This window comes from Stegostoma tigrinum, chromosome 10, assembly GCF_030684315.1.
Source record: "Stegostoma tigrinum isolate sSteTig4 chromosome 10, sSteTig4.hap1, whole genome shotgun sequence".
Lineage (NCBI taxonomy): Eukaryota > Metazoa > Chordata > Chondrichthyes > Orectolobiformes > Stegostomatidae > Stegostoma > Stegostoma tigrinum.
In genome coordinates, this window is record NC_081363.1 from 85,733,141 (window position 1) to 85,759,558 (window position 26,418).

At 41.1% G+C, this 26,418-nt stretch overlaps 1 protein-coding gene across 13 annotated transcripts in view; it reads right to left on the reverse strand.

The window, feature by feature from the left end:
• LOC125455939 (coiled-coil domain-containing protein 9-like) overlaps positions 1–26,418 on the reverse strand; it is a 186,608-nt gene that overhangs the window by 131,485 nt on the left and 28,705 nt on the right. For 5 of the 13 annotated variants that reach the window (XM_059649348.1, XM_048538514.2, XM_059649343.1 and 2 more), the window contains exons 1-3: positions 20,110–20,466; positions 2,805–2,915; positions 2,044–2,148 (exon numbers count right to left, since the gene is read on the reverse strand). In XM_059649348.1, coding sequence (XP_059505331.1) covers positions 2,044–2,148; positions 2,805–2,915; positions 20,110–20,160 — 267 coding nt within the window. In that variant the 5' untranslated portion in view covers positions 20,161–20,466. Of the gene's footprint in view, positions 1–2,043; positions 2,149–2,804; positions 2,916–20,109; positions 20,471–26,418 lie in introns of those variants that run through there. The other 8 variants (XM_059649346.1, XM_059649340.1, XM_059649341.1 and 5 more) reach the window with 5 other exon arrangements.

A 26,418-nucleotide genomic window follows, 5' to 3' on the forward strand; every position in this document is an offset into this window, starting at 1 on the left:
TCCAGCACAAAATAGGAATTGCTATGAAGCAAATCATCAGCAAATGTGCAGCAGGTAAGCAACCTTTGATGCTCTTCTTTTCACACTCTTAGGAATGCTCCATATCATTAACAAGTTGCTTTTAAAGCACTCCCATTGTTCAGTTTCTGTTTTGCCTAACAGCTTAAAGCAGATCTCTTTTTAACTCGCTGAAATCAGCCTTTCTCCAGTTAATTTTCTTTTTTTGCTGAAAGGTCTAGGCCCAAAACGTCAGCTTTTGTGCTCCTAAGATGCTGCGTGGCCTGCTGTGTTCATCCAGTTCCACACTTTGTTGTGAGAGATAATGGGAACTGCAGATGCTGGAGAATTCCAAGATAACAAAATGTGAGGCTGGATGAACACAGCAGGCCAAGCAGCATCTCAGGAGCACAAAAACTGACGTTTCGGGCCTAGACCCTTCATCAGAGCTTTGTTGTCTCCAGTTAAGTCTGTTTATGCTTGACCAAACACTGTCCTGCTCCATAACTAAGTCTGAACATATCATGATCAATTTGCCAAATGTACTCTCCTTGAAGCATGACCAGCTTGCCCTTCCTCATTCCAAGCACTAAATATAGCACCTTCTTCCTTGTTAGTCTGAAATCTCACCACTTACGGAGGTTCTCTTGGGGCAGATGTGATGTTGGTGATGTTGTACGTGTGTGTGAAAGGGGAACGGGAAAAAGACGATGGTGGGGGGAGGAAGTGACAGCAAGAAAGAGGGAGAATGAGAGAAACAGCAAGACAGAGACAGCAAGAGATCAACAAAGACAGTGTGTGAGAGAGAGAGAGAGAAGAGAGAGAGAGAGAGAGAGAAAACACAGTTTGCAGTGCTGCTCCCCAGAGTCAGCTCTGTGTCCAACTTATAAAATTATCTGATACTTGGCTTCAGGATTAGATCCTGAACATTGAAGAGAATATGGCATTAAAGTAAAATAGGAATCTAAAAATAGCATTATTAATCAAGCATGGGTTTTGTGTGATAGTTAGAGATCACGTTAATTTCAGACATCAGGACATAGAATCAAATTGGGTGAAGAGGAGGAACAGTATGGGAAAGAAATCTAAGGAAAAGGAAAGTGGTCTATGGCCCAACAGTAACCACATGTGGAACAAAGTATACCACACGAAATAGTCATAATAAATTATTATAACAATGTGACAGCAACAATCCTGGCCAACTTTCATGTACATATAAACAAGAAAAATCAGATTGGCAACAGTGGCCTGGATGAGAAGCTCAGAAAATGAGTCCAAGATAGTTTCTTAAAGCAACATGTTTTGAAACCAACCAGAAAACAGACAATATTAAACAAAGTATTGTGTAATTTAGTAGCATTTATTAATGAACTCAGAGTTAAAGCACTCTGAGTTAGAGAGGTCCAACATATGATTGAATTTTACATTGAGTTTGAAAAGGAGACTTCTGGGTATAAGCCTAGTACTTTGAAACTAGATAAGGGCAATGATATGGGTATGAAAGCTATACTGGCTGAAACATACTGGGATAGGAGATCAATCAATAGAGGTATGGTGACTGACATTTAAGGGGCTATTTCAATATGCACAGAATAAGTACACTCCCGCGATTTTAAAAAAACCCACCAGCATTGGTTAACTGAGATAAGGAAAAACATAATAAAAATAATAGCAAGGTGAGTGTGAAGATGAGTGACAAGTCAGGTTATTGGTCAGAATTTAGAAAATGGAAGAGAACGATGAAAAGATTATCAAAGGGAAAAAATGAGAAAATGAGGGGATCTGGGTATGAGTGTAAAAACGAACTGCAAAGTTTTTACAGGTTTTTAAAAGGGGAAAAGGAGGAACTATATTAGGTACAGAACATGGATGAACTCAGCAAATCTGGCAGACTTCGCCAAAGAATAGTTATAAAGGACTTGAAACATCCTCAAAATTAGCAAGACAAATTCAGATGGATGTTTGGAAAAAAAATGCTTGGCTTCATTATGGAGGCATAAAGCGTAACAGAATAGAAATTATGCTAAATCTTTAGAAAACACTTACATTCGGGGCTTTTGTAATAGTGATGGTGAGATTTTCGGGTCTGTTCTTTCGAGTAGTAACAGCCATTCCCTCCATTTCTGCCTTTTTTTTGTCTTCTTCAATTTCCTGTAATATTCAAAACCCAATTCCTTTAAGACTTACTATAATTACAAACTTTCTGCAGGCCAACTTTAGGTTATCTCATTAACCTATATAGTGAGGGATAACTTGTCAACTGCATTACAGCCAATGTTATTGCCAAGAGAAGAAGTTGGGATAAGCAGATGTGCACTCGTTTCAAAACTAAACAATAGCCCATAAGTCAAAGTTGCATTTGCACCTCCCTAAAAAAGTACAAGCTAATGTAATACAATCAGAGATCATAATATGTTAAAGAAATGCGCTAGTTTTGGGCTATAATCTATATTTTGGTGTTTTAAAATATCAAACATGGCAGCTGCAAAAACAGGTGATATAGCACAAATTACCATATTGGTTGAACTTAAAAGTTGGAAAATGGCAAACCAATGTTTACTTTTTGATTGTACACTTAGGTGTTCAAACATAATTCGAACTGAAGAGAAACCTAACATTTTAAAACAATATACAAGCAATAGTCAATACATTTTCCAGACCAAGGGAGAAAAGAAAACAAGGATGCAGATTGGTCGCAGGGAGACACACAAGAAAGACAAAGAACCAACACAACAGCAGAAAGCAAAGACAAGCAAGAAGTCATTTCTACATCCAAGATGCAAAACCTTGTGACGAATAACACACACCTGATATCTTTTCATAAGTGCTTCATTCTTTTTCCGTAAAGCTTCTATCTTTCTATCCAGTTCCACATCTTTCTCCTCCTTAGTCTTTAAAATTACATCCACTGCTGTATCCTAGGAAGTGTACAAAGTAGGTCAATAGTATCCATGTTGATTAACTAATACAGAATAAAGATCAAAATATTAGGAAATATACTGCAAATTTTGATAGAAAATCGGATAAATATTTAAGGAGGAAATAGTTGCAGAGTCAGAGAGGACGACGAGTAGACCAAAAAAGGGTTTGCTTTTTCAAAAAGCCAAAACAATTAGGAGTCGAAACTCTAGTGCGGAGTCATTTCATTGCTGAATCACGCAAGTGTTATGACGTGGGACAGGCCATTCGGCCCGTTATGCCTGCACCAAACCTCCAATAAGTGTTAGGACTTAGCCTCATTTTCCTGTACCCTTGAACTTTAGATTACTATTTGAACAGAAACAATGCCTCACTCAAACCTGCCTCCCCACCACTTAAAGGCTGTGCATTCCAGGTCCCAAACTATCCATTACATAAAAGTTTGTTCTTATAACACATTTTCTACTTTTGTGAATCACTTTAAATCTGTGCCCTCTCATTCCCATCTTTTTACAAGTGGAAATAGTTTCTCCCTACCTACTGTACTCAGACCGCTCATGATTTTGAAAACCTCACTCAAATCCCTCTCATCCTTCTTCTCTCCAAGGAGAACATTCTTAACTTCTCTAGTCTTCCACACAACTGAAGTTTCCCATCCATGGAACTATTCTTCATAACCTGAACTCTCATCAACGCATCCAATGCATTCACATCTGTCCTATTGTGTGGCACCCAGAACAGTGCACAATGTTTCAACTGAGGTCTAGTAAGAGTCTTATATAAGTTCAGCATCATCATCTTGCTCTTATCCCCTGTGCGCTATTATTGAAGAAAAGGCTTTAAATGATCTCTCTAACTGTACTGCTACCTTCAATGACCTGTCCATAAGTGAAACATATATATACACCCAGGTACCTCTGCTCCTGCACTTCCTTAAGAATTGTATTGCTTATTTCATGCTGTCTTTCAATTTTCTCTGACCAAAATGCATCATCTCATACTTCTCCACAGTGAACATTATCAGCTACATATTTGTCCATTCCATCAAACTGTCTATGGTTTTATGAAGTGCTCCTCACAGTGTGCAATGCTTCCAAGCTTCATATCATTTGCAGACTTTGAAGCCACCCTCTGCACATCAAAACCTAAATCATTAATACACATCAAGACTAATAATAACCCTGAGGAACTCCACTCCAAACCTTCCTCTGTCCTGTAAACTGTCCCCTAGCCCTTACTGTTTCCTATCACTCAGTCAATTTCGGACCCACATTGTAAATTTTCCTCAATAAGCTCCATTTTTCTCCCAAGCCAATAGTTTGATAATCAATTAAATTTCTATTGAAAGTGCATGAGCACCACATCAACAACATTAGCCTCATCAACCCTTTCTACCATGGCTTCAGAAAAAACTCAGACAAGTTAGTCATACGCAATTACCCCTTCAGACATTTAGTCAGTCTCTAGCTTAACAACACAACTTTTTCCATATGATTATTAAATTTATCCCAAATATAATAAGCTTTGTCACTACTGATCTGTATTTACTTAGCTTTTCCTTACAAACTTTTTGAATAAGGGTGTATTGTCTGCTGCTCTCCAGTCCTCTGCTACCTCTCGAGTGTAGGGAAGATTATGGCCGGTGACCCTGAAATTTCCACTATCACTTATTTTTGGATACATCTCATCCAGTTTTGATACCTTGTCAACTTTAAGTACCAGCAGTCCTTGTCATATTCGGACACATTACAATTAAGGAGTTTCCTTCTTTGTCATTAGAGCCTGGGTAGAATCTACCACATTGGTGAGCATTTAACAAAGTATTCAAACAAGGAATTCAACCGCATTTTCAAAATTAAATACTAACGTAAAAAGTTGGACCCAAAATTGTGGAAGCAAGAATCAGCTTCCAGACTAATAAAAAAGCTGTGTAAAATTATCAACACTACAAATAGATAGGTTCATAAAACAAGTGAGTATGATCGTGGAGACGAGAGTTCAGAAATATATTTCACTTGTTTCAAACTAGGAAGAAAAGATTAAATAATAATCTGCTTATGGTTACGTGATAAGAATAAGGAGAAATAATTGTTTTTAAAAGCACACAATCAGTTTGTAAAACGCCCCTGAAGTGCATCTATTATGTATCTCAATTATTCTAAATGGTTCAGAATTTCTAACTGATCTCTGAAATTTCTTATGTATTTATTTATGTCTAACCTATGTTCCTGGCTTCTTATTTTGAACTCCCAAACAGGGGAAACCTGCCTGATGAAGTCCTGCATATTTTATATACGGTCACCCCTCAATTTTTTAGTGAAAAGTTCCAGTCTGTTCCATCTATCCTCAGAGGCTAATAGCTGCCATAATGTATTAATTGAAAATGATTTATTAAAAGAAGTGGATTATGTGTAGCCATCTGTACTTTAACTTTGGCTATTAATGGAACTTATTGTTTTGCTAGATTATACGTTTTGGAAGTACGCAAGGTAATCTTGGGACAGCACCGGATCACCACTTTGTTAATTTCTGAACTCTGGAAAAAGAAACACTGAAAAAAGGGTTATTCTCGAAAGCAAAAAGATAAATAATAAAATGTTTTAAAGTCTTTTGTTCTAATGTTCAGCCACCAGTGGTCATCAGTGATCATGCATGTTTGTCTCTAAAGCTTTGCCGACATGTAATCACATTTTAAAGAGAACAGATTTCTCCCTGAACTGTTGTAGAAATGGGCAAATAGGCTGTTTTTGTTTGTGGCAGGCTCTCTCTCTCTCCAACTCACTACTTAAAACAAGTGTCTCTTCAAGCCAAATCACTGGTCAAAAATTATCCAAGATAATAAAATGTGAGGCTGGATGAACACAGCAGGCCAAGCAGCATCTCAGGAGCACAAAAGCTGACGTTTTGGGCCTAGACCCTTCATGGTCTCTGTGACCTCAGTTTGAGACCTGAAAACTGTTGGAACTCTTCAGTAAGGACTGTTAGAGCAGGAAGACAACTATAGATCTGTTTTATCTTTGTAAAGCTGCACAGCAGCAACAGAATTGATGAAGACAGAGTGATGGATGTGATCTATATGAACTTCAGTAAGACATTTGGCAAGGTTCTTGATTGTAGACTTGTTAGCAAGGTTAGATCACATGGAATACAGGGAGAACGAGCCATATGGACACAGAACTGGCTCAAAGCAAGAAGACAGAAGAGTGATGGGGGGTGGCTATTCAGACTGAAAGCCTGTGACCAGCGGTATGCTACAAAAGGATCAGTGCTGGGTCCACTGCTTTCTGTCTTGATTTGCCTTTCTCAAATGCAGCACCTCACATTTATCTAGTTCTGCATCTGAATGTCCAGTTCTCCCAGTATTCCATATGATCTAGCTTTGCTAACCAGTCTACCATGAGGAACCCTGCTGAATGCCTTAATGAATTCTACGCCCTGGATCACACCCCCTCACTCCTTCCTCATCAATCCTCTTCGTTACTTTTTCAAAAAAAACTCAATCAAGTTAGTGAGACATGATTTCCCATGCACAAAGCCATGTCGACTACCCCTAATTAGTTCCTGCCTTTCCAAATACATGTAAATCCTGACCCTCAGGATCCCTTCCAACACTTATCCACCACTGATGTCAGGCTTACTGATCTATAGGTTCCTGACTTTTCCTTACCATCTTAAATAGTGGCACCGCATTAACCAACCTCTGACCTTCTGACACCTCACCCGTGGCTACTGATGATAAAATATCTAAGCAAGGGGCCCAGCAATCACTTCCCTAGCCTCCCACAAAGCTCTAGGTCAGGCTTGAACAGTTCCTGGGGATTTATCTATCCATATGCGTTTTAAGACATATAGCACCACCTCTTTTGTAATATGGAGATTCTTCAAGATGTCGCTATTTATTTTCCTATGTTCACTAGCTTCCATATCCTTCTCCACAATAAACACCAATACAAAAGACTCATTTAGTATTTTCCCCATCTCCTGCACTTCCAGCCTTGCTGATCTTTAAGTGACCCTATTCTCTCCCACATTAGTCTTCTGTTCTTAACGTATTTGTAGAATCCTTTTTGCCAAAGCTATCTCATGCCCACTTTTTGCCTTTCGGAGTTCCCTCTTAATTATACTCCTACTGCCTTTTCACTCTTGTAGGGATTCACTTGATCTTTGGTGTCTTTACCTGGCATATGCTTCCTTTTTATTCTTGACCAAAACCTCAATTTCTCTGGTTATCAAACATTTCATACACCTACCAACCTTGCCCTTCACCCTAACATGAACAGACAGTCTCTGGAGCCTTTGAAGGCTTCCCAATTCCCAGCCATCCCTTTACCTGCACATATCCGCCCTAAACAACTTTTGGAAGTTTTTGCCTAATGACATCAAAATTGGCCTTCCTCCAATTCAGAACTTTAACTTTTAGGTCTGGTCTATCCTTTTCTATCACTATTTTGAATGAACATTGTTATGGTCACTGGTCCCAAAGTGCTCCCCCACTGACACCTCAATCACCTGTCCTGCCTTATTTTCCAAGACTAGGTGAGCTTTTGCACCTACTCTAGCAGGTAAATTCACATACTGACTCAGAAAATTTTCTTGTACACACTTAGCAAATTCCTCTCCATTCAAGCCCGTAGCACTATGACAGTCCATCTATGTTTGGAAAGTTAAAATCTCTTACAATTACCACCCTATTATTCTGACAGATAACTGAGATCTCCTTATAGAAATTTGTTTCTCAATTTCCTACTGAGTATTGGAGGGTCTATACAATCCTGGCAATGTGATCATCCCTTTGTTCTTTCTCAGTTGCACCCAAATAACTTCCCTGGACATACTCCCAGGAATATCCTCCCTTAGTACAGGCGTAGTGTTACCCCTAATCAAAAACACTACTTCCCCTCCTCTCTTACCACCCTTTCTATCCTTCACATACTATACCATCTATACCATCAATACCCTGGATCATTAAGCTGCCAGTCCCGTCCATCCCCGATCCATGTACTCGCTATGTTCCCAACTACTTTCAGCATTCATCTACCCATCAGGAATTGAAAGAAATGCAGTTTAATTTATCAGTCATACATCGTTCTCTGCCTTGTTCCTACCTGCCCTGGCTGTTCATCTTGCTCTTTTTCCCAGTTGCACCACTCTCCACACCCCTCACCTCAACCCACCCCCAGTCATTTAAATCCTCCCAAGCAACTGTAGCAAATCTCCCCATCAGTATATTTGTCCCCTTCAAATTCAGGTGTAATCTGTCCTCCTTATACAGGTCACAGCCAACCCAGAAGAGATTCCAATGGTCCAAAAAAATGCGAATCTTTCTCCCTTGCACCAGCTCCTCAGTCACGCTCTGGCCACTTATTCCTACTCTCACTAGCTCATGGCACCAGGTGTAATCCAGATATTACTACCCTCAAGGACTCACTTTTAAAATTCCTACCTAATGTCCTAAATTGTCTCCTCAGAATCTCGTCCTTTTTTTCTTCCTATGTCGTTAGCTCTAGAGTGTACAATGACCTCCTGCTAGTCCCTCTCCCCATTGACAATATTATGGACCCTCTATCACTAGACAGAAGAAGTGACCTAATGGAGACATACAAGATGACCAGAGGATTAGATAGGGTGGACAGTGAGAGCCTTTTTCCTTGGATGGTGATGGCTAGCACGAGGGGACATAGGTTTAAATTGAGGGGTAATAGATATAGGACAGATGTCAGATGCAGATTCTTTACTCAGAGCGTAGTAAGGGCATGGAATGCCCTGCCTGCAACAGTAGTAGACTTCACAACTTTAGGGGAATTTAAATGGTTGTTCGATAAACATATGGGTGATAACAGAATAGTGTAGGTTAGATAAGCTTCAGATCGGTTTCACAGGTCAGTGCAACATCGAGGGCCGAAGGGCCTGTATTGCACTGTAATGTTCAATGTTGATATCTTTGATCCTAAATTCTTTAAGTTTTGAGCTAAATTTTGTTGGGTTAAAACATGGCAGTTGCCAGTCATACAATACTGAAATTGTGATTGGATGGTAAAGTTCAGAAGAGAAATACCATGTCCAGTATAAATCAGTAGCCTTCTGGATCTTCCATCATGTGAGCATTGAAGTCAAATGCCACAGAAAGAATCTTGGCTGATTTTCCTGTCATACACATGCATAGGAACTGCGATGGGCCATTCAGCCCCTTCAACCCATTAAATCATCTACTGAGATTAACAAAAAGGGAGAAATTAAATATTTCACAAGGAAGCCTGCTGATTTAATTTTGGTCAAGAATAAAATACTATAAAATAGAATCAAAAATCAAATGGTAGGGTTAACTTAAATAATACCCAAAATCAAATGTGCACAGAGCAGATAATTTATCAATGTACTGATCAATGAATGCTCTGGGACAGTTTCATGATTGCTGCAAGGAACCAAGGAACCCTATCAAAGCTGTTTAGTGGCTGCAGGTTATCATCAGTGAGCCCATTATTGCGAGCAGCCAGTGTTACTTCAAGGTAGGCTTCTTCACCTCTTCAAGGAAAGATCCACTGGAGCAGCCTGAAGTGCTGTTAGGAAATTGTTTGCTTTTGAAAATTCTTTCAGGTAACTCAAGCTGTGGTAGAGCATCCACCAAGACTTCCTAATAGGGTACAAAAGATTTCAGTAGAAGACACATAGGGAAAGAACGTTGGAGGCACAAAGAGACTCAATTAGAAGACAGTCAGTTTGAAGATCCAACAGTTTTCAAGGCAAGCAAGTACAATCTTTTTGTTCTTTCGTGGATGGGTGCACCACTAGCCTCATTCACTGAATTCTCAACATCTCTTAATAGCCAACAATCTCCAATCAGTACTAAACCCTTCAATTCACATGGTTTACCTCATCCTCACACTCACAACATTGTGGTAATGCCTTACACCTGCAACTCTGACACAGTGGCAGCTGAGGTTGTTGGCTTACTAACTGACTGGTTATCGTACAGAGATTATTCATCACCATGCTCAGTAACAACACCAGTATGGCCTCCGATGAAGTGATGTTGTTCTCTGCTTGGTAAATGTATGATCTGGTCTGTTAAGTTGGGTTGTGTCATTTCTGGTTCTGTTAAGACCATAAGACATAGGAGTGGAAGTAAGGCCATTTGGCCCATCGAGTCCACTCCGCCATTTAATCATGGCTGATGGGCATTTCAACTCCACTTACCCGCATTCTCCCTGTAGCCCTTAATTCCTTGCGAGATCAAGAAATTATCAATTTCTGCCTTGAAGACATTTAACGTCCCGGCCTCCACTGCACTCCATGGCAATGAAATACACAGGCCCGCTACTCTCTGGCTGCAGAAATGTCTCCTCATTTCCGTTCCAAATTGACCCCCTCTAATTCTAAGGTTGTGCCCACAGGTCTTAGTCTCCCCGGCTAACGGAAACAACCTCCCAGCGTCCACCCTTTCTAAGCCATGCATTCTCAACCTTCTAAACTCTAATGAATACAATCCTCAGCTGCTCATTGTATGTTAGACCTACCAATCCAGGGATCATCCGTGTGAATCTCTGCTGGACACGCTTGTGCCAGTATGTCCTTCCTGAGGTGTGGGGCCCAAAATTGGACACAATATTCTAAATAGGCCTGACTAGAGCTTTAAAAAGTCTCAGAAGCACATCACTGCTTTTATAATCCAACCCTCTTGAGATAAGTAACAACGTTACATTCGCTTTCTTAATCATGGACTCTACCTGCAAGTTAACCTTTAAAGAATCCTGGACTAGCACTCCCAGATCCCTTTGTACTTCAGCTTTATGAATTTTTCTCACCGTTCTGCCTGGGTTAGTATATGAGGCCTAATTCCACATGTTTGTTGATTGCATTACGGGTTGAAAACCAGGACTTTAAGAATTCCTGTCCGTGTCTGTGATTGACTTGAGCTCGGATGGCCGGCTTGAGCTCGGATGGCCACGTTGTCCCAGTTAAACTGATGGCCCTTGTTGTCCCAGTGTACTGAGATGAGGGAAAAATGAGGAAACTAAAGGCCTGGTTTTCAGCCAAAAATGTTGTTGGTCCAGGCTAGATGGACACAGGTGAATGCTTAGTACACTAGAAAGCTTGCCAGAAAGCCTGCACGTCAAGAGCACCGAGCAGGTCATCACCACTTAGCACAGATATTTGCCTAGAGATCAGATTCTATGCTTTCTAAACTGGAATGATGCCACATCCATCATCAGGCCCGTGGAATGCACCACGAACCAGCGTAGAGTGGCAAAATCTCAATGACACAAAGAACTTCCATCAGAGGTCAGAATGGTGAAAGCTCAGACGACAGCTATGGCAATTCTCTCTTTCAAAAAGGCTTCCAGAGCATGTTACAACATCTTGCATTTACATAGCACATTTGAAAGTCGTAGATCGCTTCAAGGTCCATCATCAAACACAATGTGATATTTGAACAGAAGACCAAAAGACTGGTCAAAAACCTAGATATTGTGAAGCCCTCCCAACTTCATCCTCCTGTTCCCCAGCCCCACTCCTTTTATCCTCCTGTCTTTCCCACTCCCTCTTCTCCTGTTCAACATCCTCAGCCTGCTGTCGCCCTAAACCCCCTCCTGTCCCACCCACTGGTTTTCCCCACCCACTCACCTTCCTATTCTTTGAATATCTCCAGTTCTTCATTTCCCATGATAAAGATAAAGAAGTTTCTCACTTCGAATTTGCTTCTTTTGCAAACCACTTTTAAACAGTGTCCTCTGGCTCTTGATTCTTTAACAAGGGAAATCATTTCTCCCTACTTACTCTCCTAAAGCCCTCATGATTTTGATAATTGTATCAAATGTCCTCTTGGCCTTTTCCTCACCAAGTCTTCAATCTTACCTCATAATTAAAGCATCCCTGGAATCATTCTTGCATGCCTCTTCAAAACTCTCTGAAGTGTGGCATCCAGAACTGTTCATAACACTCCAGCTGAGGTTTAACTAGTGTCTTATACAACTTCACCTTAACCTTCCTTCTCTTGTAATCTATGCCCCTATAATCTACCATTGCATATATCACCCACTCCACCAATGTGTCAGAATCTTTTCGAAGCTCTGCATTGTCATCTTCAGAGTTTAGAATTCAAATAAAGTTTTGTGTCATCCACAAACTTTGAAATTATCCCTCACAGACCAAGATCTGGAACAAGAATAATAAGGGTCTCAGTACCAAACTTTGGGAATCAATTATTATTGATTATTTCAATGTGGACAACTGGAGCCTCCCCTCTCTCAGTGTTCTCCTTTGGAATATCTTAAATCCTGGCAATGTGCAGACAACACAGCATTCTGTGTGTATCTGCAGCTGCAGTATCTATCCCATATACAGCTCCCTACTAATACCACATTTCCTTTCACTTCACTCTTCTACCCGCCAATCAAAAAGCTTTGTTCACCATTGTGCTAAGATCAACGTAAAGTTCAACAACTTCTTCTGCTCACATTCTGTGACACGGTTACTTGTTCTGGTTTCTCCTCATCTTCTTTTAATCTCTTCTTTCACTTTGTATTCAGGTAGCTTCTGCCAGCCATTCACACATCTCATCTGAACATGTTTGTTCCTTTGCTGTTCTCATTATAACTCCCTTAAGCTTTTACACCAAGAAACCTCATGCAGCTGAATTTTTCTTGCCCTTCGCCCTTTCAGAGACCTTCCCTTTCACTCCTCCTCTTTGCTCCAAACCTATTCGACCTATTATCAGCTCTGATGAAAGGTCGTGGGCCTGAAACATTAACTCTGTTCCTCTCCATGGATGCTGCTTGGTCTGCTGAGTATTTCCAGTATTTTTTATTTCAATTTAATACTTCCAACATCTGTAGTATTTGGAAGTTACATTTAAAAATAAAACATAATTCAACGTAGCCTAGTTTAACCTGCATGGACTGATAAAAGATGGTTTTAAGCCTCATTCGAAACTTATTCTGAAAATCACTATTCCAGTAAAATATTTCTATTCTCTGGTACCTCAATTTAGACTTGAAAGTTAGTTCAGCTAGATTATCCACTAATCACAACCATTTTCACGTACCAAGACTGTCAAACAACAACTTCCTCAGTCCCTTTGCAGCACTATTTAAAAGATTAAACAGCTCACCCCCAATTAAAGTTCAGTTCCTAAAATAATATTTAGGACATGGAAAAAAAAACATAAACACTTTTCTAAGGTAATAAAATGTGAGGCTGGATGAAGACAACAGACCCAGCAGCATCTCAGGAGCACAGAAGCTGACGTTTCGGGCCCAGACCCTTCATCTAGGCCTGAAACATCAGCTTCTGTGCTCTTGAGATGCTGCTGGGCCTGCCGTGTTCATCCAGCCTCACATTTTATTACCTTGGATTGTCCAGCATCTGCAGTTCCCATTATCACTGATACAAAAACTTTTCTAACTGGGATTCAAAAGAATATACTTATGGTCTCAGATTTGACAAAGCTAAGTATGTATATACTGCAAAATGTCAACCCACTGCAAAATGTCAGTCCAATTTCAAAGATGAATTAAACAGATGTGCAAAACAAATAGTGGAAGTGCTTAGTGAATCCATAACAAAAATAGGATCGATGAAACAAAAAAGAAGTCATTGTGAAGAGTCAATGATGCTTCAGAAAATTAAAGGCCTTAAGGGTTTTGACAAGGGGCAGCAAAATTGATTTAATTAATAGTTATAACATGGAGCTAACACTACACAGGCACAACAGATCAAGTGGTTCATTCTATTATAAATGTTTATAGTATAAATCAAAAGAATATAAAGATCTGCACACATGAACTAATTTAATTTTTCTTCCAATTCAAGGAGGTCAGTGGAGACACCAGCACTGATTATGAAGAAGTTGCAACTTAAAGCCATCTGGGGAGAAAAAGAGAAACAAAATTCAGAAATTCCCCTATTACCAATCAAATTTATCCAGATGAATACCCACATTTAAACAGGGATAGTGACGTAAATAGCTGGATACAACAAGCAATTTCACACATAGTCTGCTTAGTAGCAAGGTTAAAATTTTTGATCAGGTTAGCAGAGAAACAACTAGCTCATTTCTCTACATTTAATAGGGGAATAGGGGAGGCAACGGCCTTGTAGTATTATCGTCAGACTGTTAATCCAGAGACCTGGATATCATCCTGGGGATCCAGGTTCGAATCTCATCAGCAGATGGTGGAATTTGAATTCAATAAAAATAACTGGAATTAACAATTTGTTGATGATCATGAATCCATTGACAATTGTTGGAAAAATCCAGCTGGTTCACTAGGTGTCCTTTAGGAAAGGAAACTGCCATCCTTACCTGGTCTGGCCTACATGTGACACCAAGCCCACAGCAATGACTCTGAACTGCCCTAAATAACTACAATAAATGCTGCCTAGCCAGCAGTGTCCTCGTCCCATTAATGGATAAAGAATAAAAAAAGCCTGATAGCATGATGTGATAAACAATCGACAGATTTTCATCTTCTAAGTCTTACAGCTGGCCACTATCTAAGTGACAACAGTACAAAGACCCAATTACAAAGTTAAAATCCTTAGCCACAGAAGGTATTAGTCCTAAAATGTCTAATTAACAATTCGCATTCATACAGCCTCGGTAGTATAGAAAAATCACAGGGCATATGACAGAAGTATAACCTGACAGAAATAGATGCTGAAACAAAGAAGGAGATACTATAAATGACTAAAGGTTGGACATTAAAACAAGAGGCGAGATGAATGGATTTAGATTCCAAGTTATCATAGAGTCATAGTCAAATGACATGGAAACAAACCCTTCAGTCCAACATCATCCAGGTTTCCTAAACTAAATTAGTCCCATTTGCCTGTGTGTGCCCAAATTCCTCCAAACCTTTCCAAGTCATACGCCTGTCCAAAAATCTTTCAATGCTGTAACTGTACTTGCATCAGCACTTCCTCAATCAGTTAATTCCACATACCAACCAACCTCTGACTGGAAAATATTATACCTCAAGTCCCATTTAAATATTGTTCCTCTCACCTTAAAATGAGGCTCTCTAGTTCTCTACTGAGGGAAAAGACTTTTGCTATTCATCTCTTTTATGCAACCTCATGATTTTATAAAACTCTGGGTCACCCTTCAACCTCCTACTCTACAAGAAAAAGAAGTCTCAGCCTATTCAGCCTGTTCTTATAACTTACACTCTCCAGTCCTGGAAACATCCTTGTAATTCTTTTCTGCACCCTTTCCAATTTAGTAACATCCTTCCTACAGCAGAGTGACCATAATTTAACACAGTACTCCAGAACATGCCTCACCAACATCATGTACAACCTCAACATGATGTCCCAACTCCTATAGTCAATAGTCTGAGCAATGAAGGCAAGCATGCTAAACGCCTTCTTCATCATCCTGTCTACCCATGCTGCCACTCTCAATGAATTATGTTCCTGAGCCCTAGGTCTCCCTGTTTGACAAAATTCCCCAGGGTCCTACCAATAATTGCGCAAGTCTTGCCCTTGTTTGTCTTACCAAATTATAACAGCTTGCATTTATCTAAATTAAACTCAATCTGCCAATCCTTGGCCCACTGGTCAAGTTATTGGAATTACTTTGTAATCCTAGATAATTTTCTTCACTTCCAAAAGAATACCAGAAAAATAGAGCAATCAAGAGAAACTTTCCAACCATCCGGATATGAGAAATCATAAGCATCACATTAGCCATCTACAGATGTCTACCAGTAACCAGGCTGTCAAGGGGTTCACCTCAACCAGTATCATATTATGTCTAGTGGGGTTCCTGAAGTTGAGTCTAGAGCGAAACAGCATGGAAACAGATTCTTTGGTCCACAAGTCCACGCTGGCCATGTTCCCAAACTAAACTAGTCCCACCTGCCTGTGTTTGGTCCATACACTCCAAACTTTTCCTATTCATCAATTTATTAAATGCCTTTTAAAATGTAACTGTGCCCGAGTCCACCGTTATCTCTGGAAATTCATTCAACACATGAATGCACTTTGCGTAAGTTGCCCCTCATGTCTTTTTTACATCTCTCTCCTCTCAGCTTAAAAATATGCCCCTTAGTTTTGAATGCCCATATCCTGGGGAAAAGACCCTTGTCATTCACCTTATCTACATCCCTCACAATTTTATAAGCTTCACTAAGGTCACCCCATAACCTCTCACACTACAGTCCCAGTCCTTCCAGTCTATTTTTATGTCTCAAACCTTCCATTCCCAACAGCTCCCTGGTAAATCTTTTCTGAATCCTCTCCAGTTTAGTAACATCGCTCCTAGAAAAGAGGAAACTAAACTGGACACAGTACTCCATAACAGGCCTCATCAATGTCCTGTACAATCTCAACATGATGTCCCAATTCCCAAAAATGAATACAGTAAATGGAAAACCAAACCAGAAAGGGTGAAATAAAACTAAACCTCATTACAAATAGAAGCCAATTAAAATCTTACATGCTTAACCATAATTCAGTTCATTCAACGTCATCAATCAGACATGAAAATTAAAAAAACAGATGTATGGCCACACCAGTGGGGAATTATCAAACAATCTAGTCAGAATAATGAAGAAAAAACAAATGGACCAGAACAAAACAAGGCTGGAATATCTTTTTTGTTCAACATAGAGAGGAAAGTAAGGATAATAAAATGTGAGGCTGGATGAACACAGCAGGCCAAGCAGCATCTCAGGAGCACAAAAGCTGACGTTTCGGGCCTAGACCCTTCATCAGAGAGGGGGATGGGGTGAGGGTTCTGGAATAAATAGGGAGAGAGGGGGAGGCGGACCGAAGATGGAGAGAAAAGAAGATAGGTGGAGAGAGTATAGGTGGGGAGGTAGGGAGGGGATAGGTCAGTCCAGGGAAGGCGGACAGGTCAAGGAGGTGGGATGAGGTTAGTAGGTGGATGGGGGTGCGGCTTGGGGTGGGAGGAAGGGATGGGTGAGAGGAAGAACCGGTTAGGGAGGCAGAGACAGGTTGGACTGGTTTTGGGATGCAGTGGGTGGAGGGGAAGAGCTGGGCTGGTTGTGTGGTGCAGTGGGGGGAGGGGACGAAATGGGCTGGTTTAGGGATGCGGTGGGGGAAGGGGAGATTTTGAAACTGGTGAAGTCCACATTGATACCATTAGGCTGCAGGGTTCCCAGGCGGAATATGAGTTGCTGTTCCTGCAACCTTCAGGTGGCATCATTGTGGCACTGCAGGAGGCCCATGATGGACATGTCATCTAGAGAATGGGAGGGGGAGTGGAAATGGTTTGCGACTGGGAGGCGCAGTTGTTTGTTGCGAACTGAGCGGAGGTGTTCTGCAAAGCGGTCCCCAAGTCTCCGCTTGGTTTCCCCAATGTAGAGGAAGCCACACCGGGTACAGTGGATGCCGTATACCACATTGGCAGATGTGCAGGTAAACCTCTGCTTAATGTGGAATGTCATCTTGGGGCCTGGGATCGGGGTGAGGGAGGAGGTGTGGGGGCAAGTGTAGCATTTCCTGCCGTTGCAGGGGAAGGTGCCGGGTGTGGTGGGGTTGGAGGGCAGTGTGGAGCGAACAGGGGAGTCACGGAGAGAGTGGTCTCTCTGGAAAGCAGACAGGGGTGGGGATGGAAAAATGTCTTGGGTGATGGGGTCGGATTGTAGATGGCGGACGTGTCGGAGGATGAGGCGTTGTATCAACATTTTTCCATCCCCACCCCTGTCTGCTTTCCAGAGACCACTCTCTCCGTGACTCCCTTGTTCGCTCCACACTGCCCTCCAACCCCACCACACCCGGCACCTTCCCCTGCAACCGCAGGAAATGCTACACTTGCCCCCACACCTCCTCCCTCACCCCGATCCCAGGCCCCAAGATGACATTCCACATTAAGCAGAGGTTCACCTGCACATCTGCCAATGTGGTATACTGCATCCACTGTACCCGGTGTGGCTTCCTCTACATTGGGGAAACCAAGCGGAGGCTTGGGGACCGCTTTGCAGAACACCTCCGCTCAGTTCGCAACAAACAACTGCACCTCCCAGTCGCAAACCATTTCCACTCCCCCTCCCATTCTCTAGATGACATGTCCATCATGGGCTTCCTGTAGTGCCACAATGATGCCACCTGAAGGTTGCAGGAACAGCAACTCATATTCCGCCTGGGAACCCTGCAGCCTAATGGTATCAATGTGGACTTCACCAGTTTCAAAATCTCCCCTTCCCCCACCGCATCCCTAAACCAGCCCAGTTCGTCCCCTCCCCCCACTGCACCACACAACCAGCCCAGCTCTTCCCCTCCACCCACTGCATCCCAAAACCAGTCCAAACTGTTTCTGCCTCCCTAACCTGTTCTTCCTCTCACCCATCCCTTCCTCCCACCCCAAGCCGCACCCCCATCTACCTACTAACCTCATCCCACCTCCCTGACCTGTCCGTCTTCCCTGGACTGACCTATCCCCTCCCTACCTCCCCACCTATACTCTCTCCACCTATCTTCTTTTCTCTCCATCTTCGGTCCGCCTCCCCCTCTCTCCCTATTTATTCCAGAACCCTCACCCCATCCCCCTCTCTGATGAAGGGTCTAGGCCCGAAACGTCAGCTTTTGTGCTCCTGAGATGCTGCTTGGCCTGCTGTGTTCATCCAGCCTCACATTTTATTATCTTGGATTCTCCAGCATCTGCAGTTCCCACTATCTCTGAGGAAAGTAAGGAACTGCACATATCCCAGACGGAAAAGACAGCAAGCAGCATTTCATTGTCAAGAAAAAGGTGAAAGAACAGAGACGGATCCAATGGCCAAAGAATATTGCAAATAATACGGGAGAATTTGGGGCAGGAACAATGGTGCAATGAGAACAAGCAATGTGCAAGACTGGGGTGTGAAAGCAACAGAGGGAGAGAAAGTGATGAAAGGGGAAAAGCAGAGAAGGGGAGACAGCAAGAGCCAAATAGTGAGAAACGGGAAGGAATGACAGAATAGGGAGAGCAAGAAAAGAGCAAGTGAATGCAAGAACAAAAGACGAGAGAGAGAGAAAACAGCAGAACACAGAACAAGAAAGAAAGAGGTGGAAAGGAAAACAATTTTTTTTTCAAAAGTGGCTTTAAGCGGTCCAAATCAAAATTTCTCAGGTTTTTCCAAATGACCAAACCTTTGAAAACCAAAATCTGGCACAATGACTAAGTACTCAGATTCAATTGCTAGTGTTCAAAAGGTTCCAATCTATAATAGAGAAAATATCTTTTGCCCCCATCGACTCATAACTACATTGTGTGAATATCTACTTGGAGTTAGAATAAACTGAAGGTTACTCAAGTCCAGATAAAAATCCCAACTGATATTTATTCATTACAATTCTTGGACCTTTATAACACTCGTTGTGGCTAGTCGCAATATGTCTGACGCATGTAGCAGCAATCTTCAGAATAATAACGTTTAGCAAGAAAACTCTAGATACCGCGCTCAGGAACTATAAAGCGATAAACCTTCAGAGAATAATTGGGTGGAAAGTGAAAACGAGTGTTTGAGGCAAGATATGAAGATGCCCCTCCTCTTGGAAACTAGCTCAATTCATCAGTTTAATTTATCATCAGTATTTCATTCTCTGATGACAAAAGAAATAAAGCAATCTGCGGTTATTCAAAAAGTTAGGAGTGATGGCAGTGCAATCTCACAAATAACATGACAGAACAAATAAAAACAAAGCTATCTAATTCTAAAATATTTTTGTAAACCTAAGTGGCATACTAACAAAGCTTTTTGTTCCAAGAACTGTGTTGTCAGCTGGTAAAGTGTTAGATGCCAATACCTATAATATACTCAATATGGCAGGACAAATGCACAGTCATAACTATTCAAACTGCTGCCTTTCTCCGGAACAGGGAGCCTTTTTTTTTAAAAAAGAGTGCCACACTTTAGTTGCCGATGCTGCTGTCAACTAAACCCCCACAAGGGAGAGTTTGAAACATCATATAAAATTGCGCACATATGTGCACATACACACAGTGCTGATCATACCCAACATTCAATGCTTGACTTCTGATAATGTTTCCACAGCTGTAAGCAGACCTCAGCTGATCAGCCAGCCTGCAAATGGCTGGCACTATCTTCCATTTAACAAGCCATTTTTAGCTCATACAGATTTACATTTGACTCAAGATTTTGCTGGACACAACAGAACTTATTTTGTTACTCGCAGCTACCATGAAGGCCATCTCAGTCTTTTAGAATGTAAAAACAAAACACTCACAGTTTTGTGCATTTTGAATATGAGCAATCCTGGGCTGCTTCCAAACAGCATCCAGAGGCATCAGTCAGTGTCCCAGTAGTAACTGCATGGTGATCGTGATCATGCTTTGATTACAAAAGCCTGCAGGCTTCAAGCCAAGTGCCTAGGCAGCTTGACAAATGCATACACAGCTCTGCATAAGGTATTCTATTCTGCCACTCCTACATGGAGGATTACTGCTAAAAGTCGCATTTCCACAAACAATATGATTGACAATGCCCTTGTTGTAGAGATGAAACAAATTATAAACTCTAGAAATTAAATCTACTCTTCAGATTTTCCTCCCATTTGAAAAGCTCCACATACTTTGAATTTAAGATGATGTCTGGTGCACTGCACAGATCGGCCATTATTTGCAAGCACATAAAAGGATATCTTATACGAAGCAGCTTTTAAAGAGAAGGCAGTTTTCTTGCATTTTAAAACTGATTCACAAGAGGACTTCAGTAAGAATTGCAATGAATAACATTACCATTATTATCTATTCCTCAGAGAAAAATGCCACATATATTAAGATGACAATAAAAAGCTCTGTAACCTCTTTTTTTGTTGTCAGGAGAAGGACGATAAGAGATTAAAATATGAATCAGCTCCATGCAATGTCCAGTCACTTCAAGTTTCATTGGCCTGGGAATAAAGATTTCCAATAACAGGATTTTCTGCTCACATTAGGAGAAGGACGATAAGAGATTAAAATATGAATCAGCTCCATGCAATGTCCAGTCACTTCAAGTTTCATTGGCCTGGGAATAAAGATTTCCAATAACAGGATTTTCTGCTCACATTAGGAGAAGGACGATAAGAGATTAAAATATGAATCAGCTCCATGCAATGTCCAGTCACTTCAAGTTTCATTGGCCTGGGAATAAAGATTTCCAATAACAGGATTTTCTGCTCACATTATTATACTTGTATGCAAAATCCATAAAATCCTTTTAATAAAGAAAATCATAGCATCTTTAAATGAAGAAAATGGCCACTAGGAACTGTACAGACATAAGCAGAAAAAAAACAACTGGCCAAAAGAGGTACTTGAAGGGGTGACCAAAAAATGCTTTAACGAAGTGAGCTAAATTGCCGAGAGAATCTATCGGAAGGACTCTCAACCGTGGGGCATAGCGGCAGAGGGCAACAAAAACCAGTGGTATGAACAGAGGGCCCAGGACATGCACTAAAAACTGGAACACACATGTGGCAACAGTTAAACATAAACTGCACGTCAGAGAGACACTGATCTCCACCGTGTTTAAGAACCAGGTTTGTCTTTCACAAGGTGCTCAGTATTGATATGAGTAGTACCAGTCTGATCAATTCTTCGTTCCTGCACCATGGAGATTACCCAAGACATCAACTGCTTGAAGTGAAAGTCGAAGACAGGCCATGTTGCCAGGGGATATATACAAATCTCTAGGTAAGGGGAGAAAATATATCCAAGACTGCCATCATCCTGGTGGTCAGCTTTGTGAGCAACTGCGTGCTTGGGCTCTCAGTATGTAAATACCAAGTGTCACTGTATGCTGAAGTTCTACCTGTCCCTGGTGTTGCAAAGGAGGCCTGGTGCAGAACACTTCAAGTAGTTCAGCCATGCCCTACCACCTGCTCTTCATGGGCAAGTTTAAGCAGGAAGATACTGGATCACAAGTTCATCTGGCAATGGTCAACAGGAAGCATCCTCAAGACCCTGTGGGCAAAAGGAGATGGTTCAACTTGTCAGATAGTTCACCAAGCAGAGTGTCAAAGTTATCTGTCTCATCGCAAGTACTTACAAACACCAAGTCATAGCTTCGTTGACTATGAGAAAGGTCCATTCCATCAGATCTTTTCAATATGCTTTGAGCTTCACTTCACCCCCTACAATAGCTTCCAGTGCTAATATTGCCTTTGAAATGCCTGAAGTGGAGTAGGGACAAAGAGTTTCACCTCTTTGTGAAATCTGCCTTGGCAAAGGCGTGGAGGGAAGCTCAGTGACTTTGTTATCCTGAGCAGCTCTACAATGTAAGTCTCTGCTGAGCAGGTCTTTTCCAAGAATGTACACCAAGACAAACAATTATAATATTTTATTTGTCTAGGAAATCAAGAACAATTGGTCACAATTTAAAAATAAGGGAGATGCCATTTAAGACTGAGATGAGGAAATATTTTTACACTCAGTGAATCTTTAGAATTCTCTACCCAGTGATCAAAGGAAGCTCAGTCTTTGTGCATGTTTAAAGTAGAAATTGATAGATTCTGACTTCCAATGGAGTAAAGGTTTATGGGTCTGGTGTGGTAAAAGGCACTGAAATGTTCAATCAATCACAGTCATATTAAATGGCAGAACAGAATGACAGGATGAACAGCCTAATGCTATTCCTATCAACTGTGCCTGGAGAACCATGAAGTCAACGAAGACTCACGTTAATTTGCTCTCAACTTACTGGGCTACCAGTGCAAACAGTTATTCTCAACTGAGTGTTGCAGGCTAGCAAATTTCAAGATCCAAGGCTAGGTGCTGAAGGGTGCACTTAAACTTGGGGCATCTACTGCAGAGGCACAATGGCCAAAGGTCACTGTCTAGGGTCTTTCAGCTATTGTACAATGAGTGGTTGGAAATGTTGAAACGTTCCTCAGACTGTGTACTATACAAACAGTACATACTGTGAAGATCGAAAAGATTGCATTAAAATTGTATTAACTTCCTCAGAGTGGAAGATGGCATGGGGAGGATCTATTGCTCTCTCTAAAATGTCCCATTTGAAATGTTTTAACATCAGGCTGTATATCTGACATGAAATGCATATTGTAAATATTAAAACTGTTACAATCATATTTAGTGGAACAATGTGGAGAGCAGTAGAACTTTATTTCAAATTCTAATATTTAAGATGCAAGGTTTTAGAATGCAGTTTTACAAATCTAATGAAAATAGCATTTTTTGGAAAAAAAACACTGATGGTAGAAAAGCTGGAAGTTATCAACAACAGATGTGCAAAATTCAGAGGTGATAAAGCTGGGAAATAGGCAACATCAAGTTCAGAGATGACAAAAACTAAAAAAAATTTCATCTGGAAAGGTCACGGTTAGGGCAGGAACAGGTATTCTTTGTTGAGGAGAGAATATGTGGTTAGATGCTGAAAATTACCTCAAAAATGACATATTCAACTAAATTATGCCATGCACAAATTAGATTAAACACTTTTTAGTTGTTCAATTCCTGAATTTTCTACTTTTTAATTATTTATAAAGCTGTACAGAAATGATAATTTCAGCAACTCCATCTCTATATATTCTGGATTTCTGTTACATTTTGTTAATATTTATAGGCTTTTGTTGATCAAGGACAACTGATATTCCTCTAACTAGCGGAGAACATATTAACATACTGATTAGTAACAGATATTCATCCAGTATGGATCTGTTCAATTACAAATTGCGTTGTAATGTGAATTTTTACTCAGAGGATTGTGATACATTCATTTGCTAAAATACAATTTCCTCAAAATACAGAAACGAAACACACTATACTGACCAGGAACAAAACAATGTCAGATCATAACCATTCCAGGCAATCCAAGAATGAAGGCAGGAGCCGGGGTCGGGGGGTGGGTAATCGCTGTAGGAGCTGCTCCTTTTTTTGAGGCATTTTCGTGCTGGAGCTGATTTCCTTGAATTTTTGGAGCAGTAATTACTGCTTGATAAACTGTGCATTGTTTAGAAAAAAAACCTAAGTAACAGTGCTTTTTAAAATGGAGGAATAGAGAGAGAGCAGATACCATGTTGCAGGTTAAACAAATGGAGAAGTAAACCTGTACAGCCGTGTGACCCACTAGTGACCTGCACAGCTAACTGCCTCTGTTGTTTAGTAACAGGTATCTGTGGGCTTTGGAGTTCATTCTAAGAAAAATAATCAAACTGAAATTCACAGCTGACCTTAGAGAAACCTGCAGGGGAGCTCACACTAGGGGAGCAGCTAAGTGGTTTAGTTTTTAAAGTATAGCATTACATTTTTTGTTTGTAAATCTACAATAGTAAGTAGAGTGTGGTTTTTTATTATGCATTTGATAGCGATCTGTCTCTTGAATAAACTTTAAAAATATAAAACATATACTAAGTTACCCTGGAACAGTATTTTAAGAGCAGTATGACCGTGCTATTTTCTCGATCTACAGACTGTTAGGGTGCAAAGATGGCATTTAGTAGAATGATGTACTACTCCTGTCAGATATGGGAAGAGTAGAGAGATTTTCAATGTTACAGATGATTATATCTGCGTGAATAGCGTTTGGTTGTGAATCCTACCAGGTGACATGGATTGGTTGAAAAACCTCAGATAGCCAGGTAGATGGGTTACCTCCAGGAAAGGTAGAGGAGGGAGGAAGGTAGTACAGGAATCTCCTGTGGCTGTGCCCATCTCAAACAATTACGTTGTTTTGGAAAATGTAGGGGATGATGGACTCTCAGGGAAAAATTGCTCTGACAGCCAGGTTTCTGGCGCTGAGACTGGGTCTAATGTAACAAGGGGTACATAGGTTCCAAGCAATAAATTGTGACTCTCTAGTCAGAGACACAGACAGATGATTCTGCAGCTGACAACAAGGCATAAGAATGATGTGTTGCCTTTCTGGTAGCTGGATCAAGGATATCTCGCACAGGATACACAAAATTCTCAACGACGAAATGGACCAGCAGTGGGTTGTTGTACATATTGGAGCTAATAACACAGGATGAGAAAAGGGTGAGGTTCTGAGGACAGAATATAACAAATTAGACAGGAATTTTATAAGGGAGATCCTCAAGTGTAGTAACATCTGGATTACTCCTGGTGCCACAAGCTAGTGACAATAGGAATAAAAGGATAGAGCAGATGAATGCATCGCTGAGGAGCTGGTGCAGAGGAGCAGGATTCACATTTTTAGATCATTGGAATCTTTTCTGGGGTAGAAGTGACCGGAGTGAGAAGGATGGATTGCACCTAAATAGGAAGGGGACTTGGCAGGAGGAATGGCAGAAAAATTTGCTAGAACTGCTTGGGACATTTTAAACTAAAGATCTGGGAGAGAATTGGAGGATGGGGGTGTGGCAGTGGCATGGTTGGAAGTGGAGGATGGGACCCAGTGAGATATTGAGAAGAGAGGTCAGTCTGAGACTGGTGCAGGTGGGAAAAGGAACAAGTCAAACAGTCAGGGTAGACAGGAACAAAGCAGGGAAAGAGGTAGGACTGATAAATTAAACTGCATTTATTTCAATGCCAGAGGCCTGACAGGTAAGGCAGAGGAACTCAGGGCATAGCTAGGGGCATGGGACTGGGATATCATAGTAATTACAGAAAGAGTATAGTAGGCATAAGAAGGATAGAAAGAGGGGTACTGGCATTTTTGATTCAGGATAAAATTATGGTTGTACTTAGGGAGGGTATTCCTGTGAAGTTATTTGGGTAAAACTGAGAAATAAAAAAAATGGGTGATCACATTGCTGGGATTGTACTATAGACGTTCTAATACTCAGCAGGAAATTGAGAAACAAATTTGTAAGGAAATCTCAGTTATCTGTAAGAATAATACGGTGGTTATGGTAGGGGATTTTAACTTTCCATACATAGGCTGAGAGTGCCATAGTGTTAAGGGCTTAGATGGAGAGGACTTTGTTAAGTACATATGAAAACATTTCCTGATTCAGTATGTGGATGTACCTACTAGAGAAAGTTCAAAACTTGACCTACTCTCGGGGAAAAAAGGCAGGGCAGGTGAGTGAGGTGTCAGAGGGGGAGCACTTTGGGGCCAATGATCATAATTCTATTAGTTTCAAAATAGTGATGGAAAAGGATCTAAAAGTTAAAGTTCTAAGTTGGAGGAAGGCCAATTTTGACTGTATTAGACAAAAAGATTTCAAAGTTGACTGAGGGAGGGGGGACCTTGGGCGGAATATTCACAGGTAAAGGAATGACTGGGGAGTGGGAAACCTTCAAAAATGAGATGACAAGGCTCCAGAGGCAGTACGTTTCTGTCAGGGTGAAGGGTAAGGCTGGTAGGTTTAGGGAATCCTGGATAACAGAAGAAACTGAGGTTTTGGCCAAGAATAAGGAGAAAGCATAAGTCAGGTACAGACACCAGAGGTCGAGTGAATCCCTAGTACAGTATGAAGGGAGTAGGAGCACACTTGAGGGCAATCAGGAGGGGAAAAAAGGGAACATGAGATAGCTTTGGCAAACGGGGTAATGAGGAATCCAAAGGGATTCTACAAATATGTTAAGGACAAAAGAGTAACTAGGGAGAGAACAGGGTCCCTTAAAGT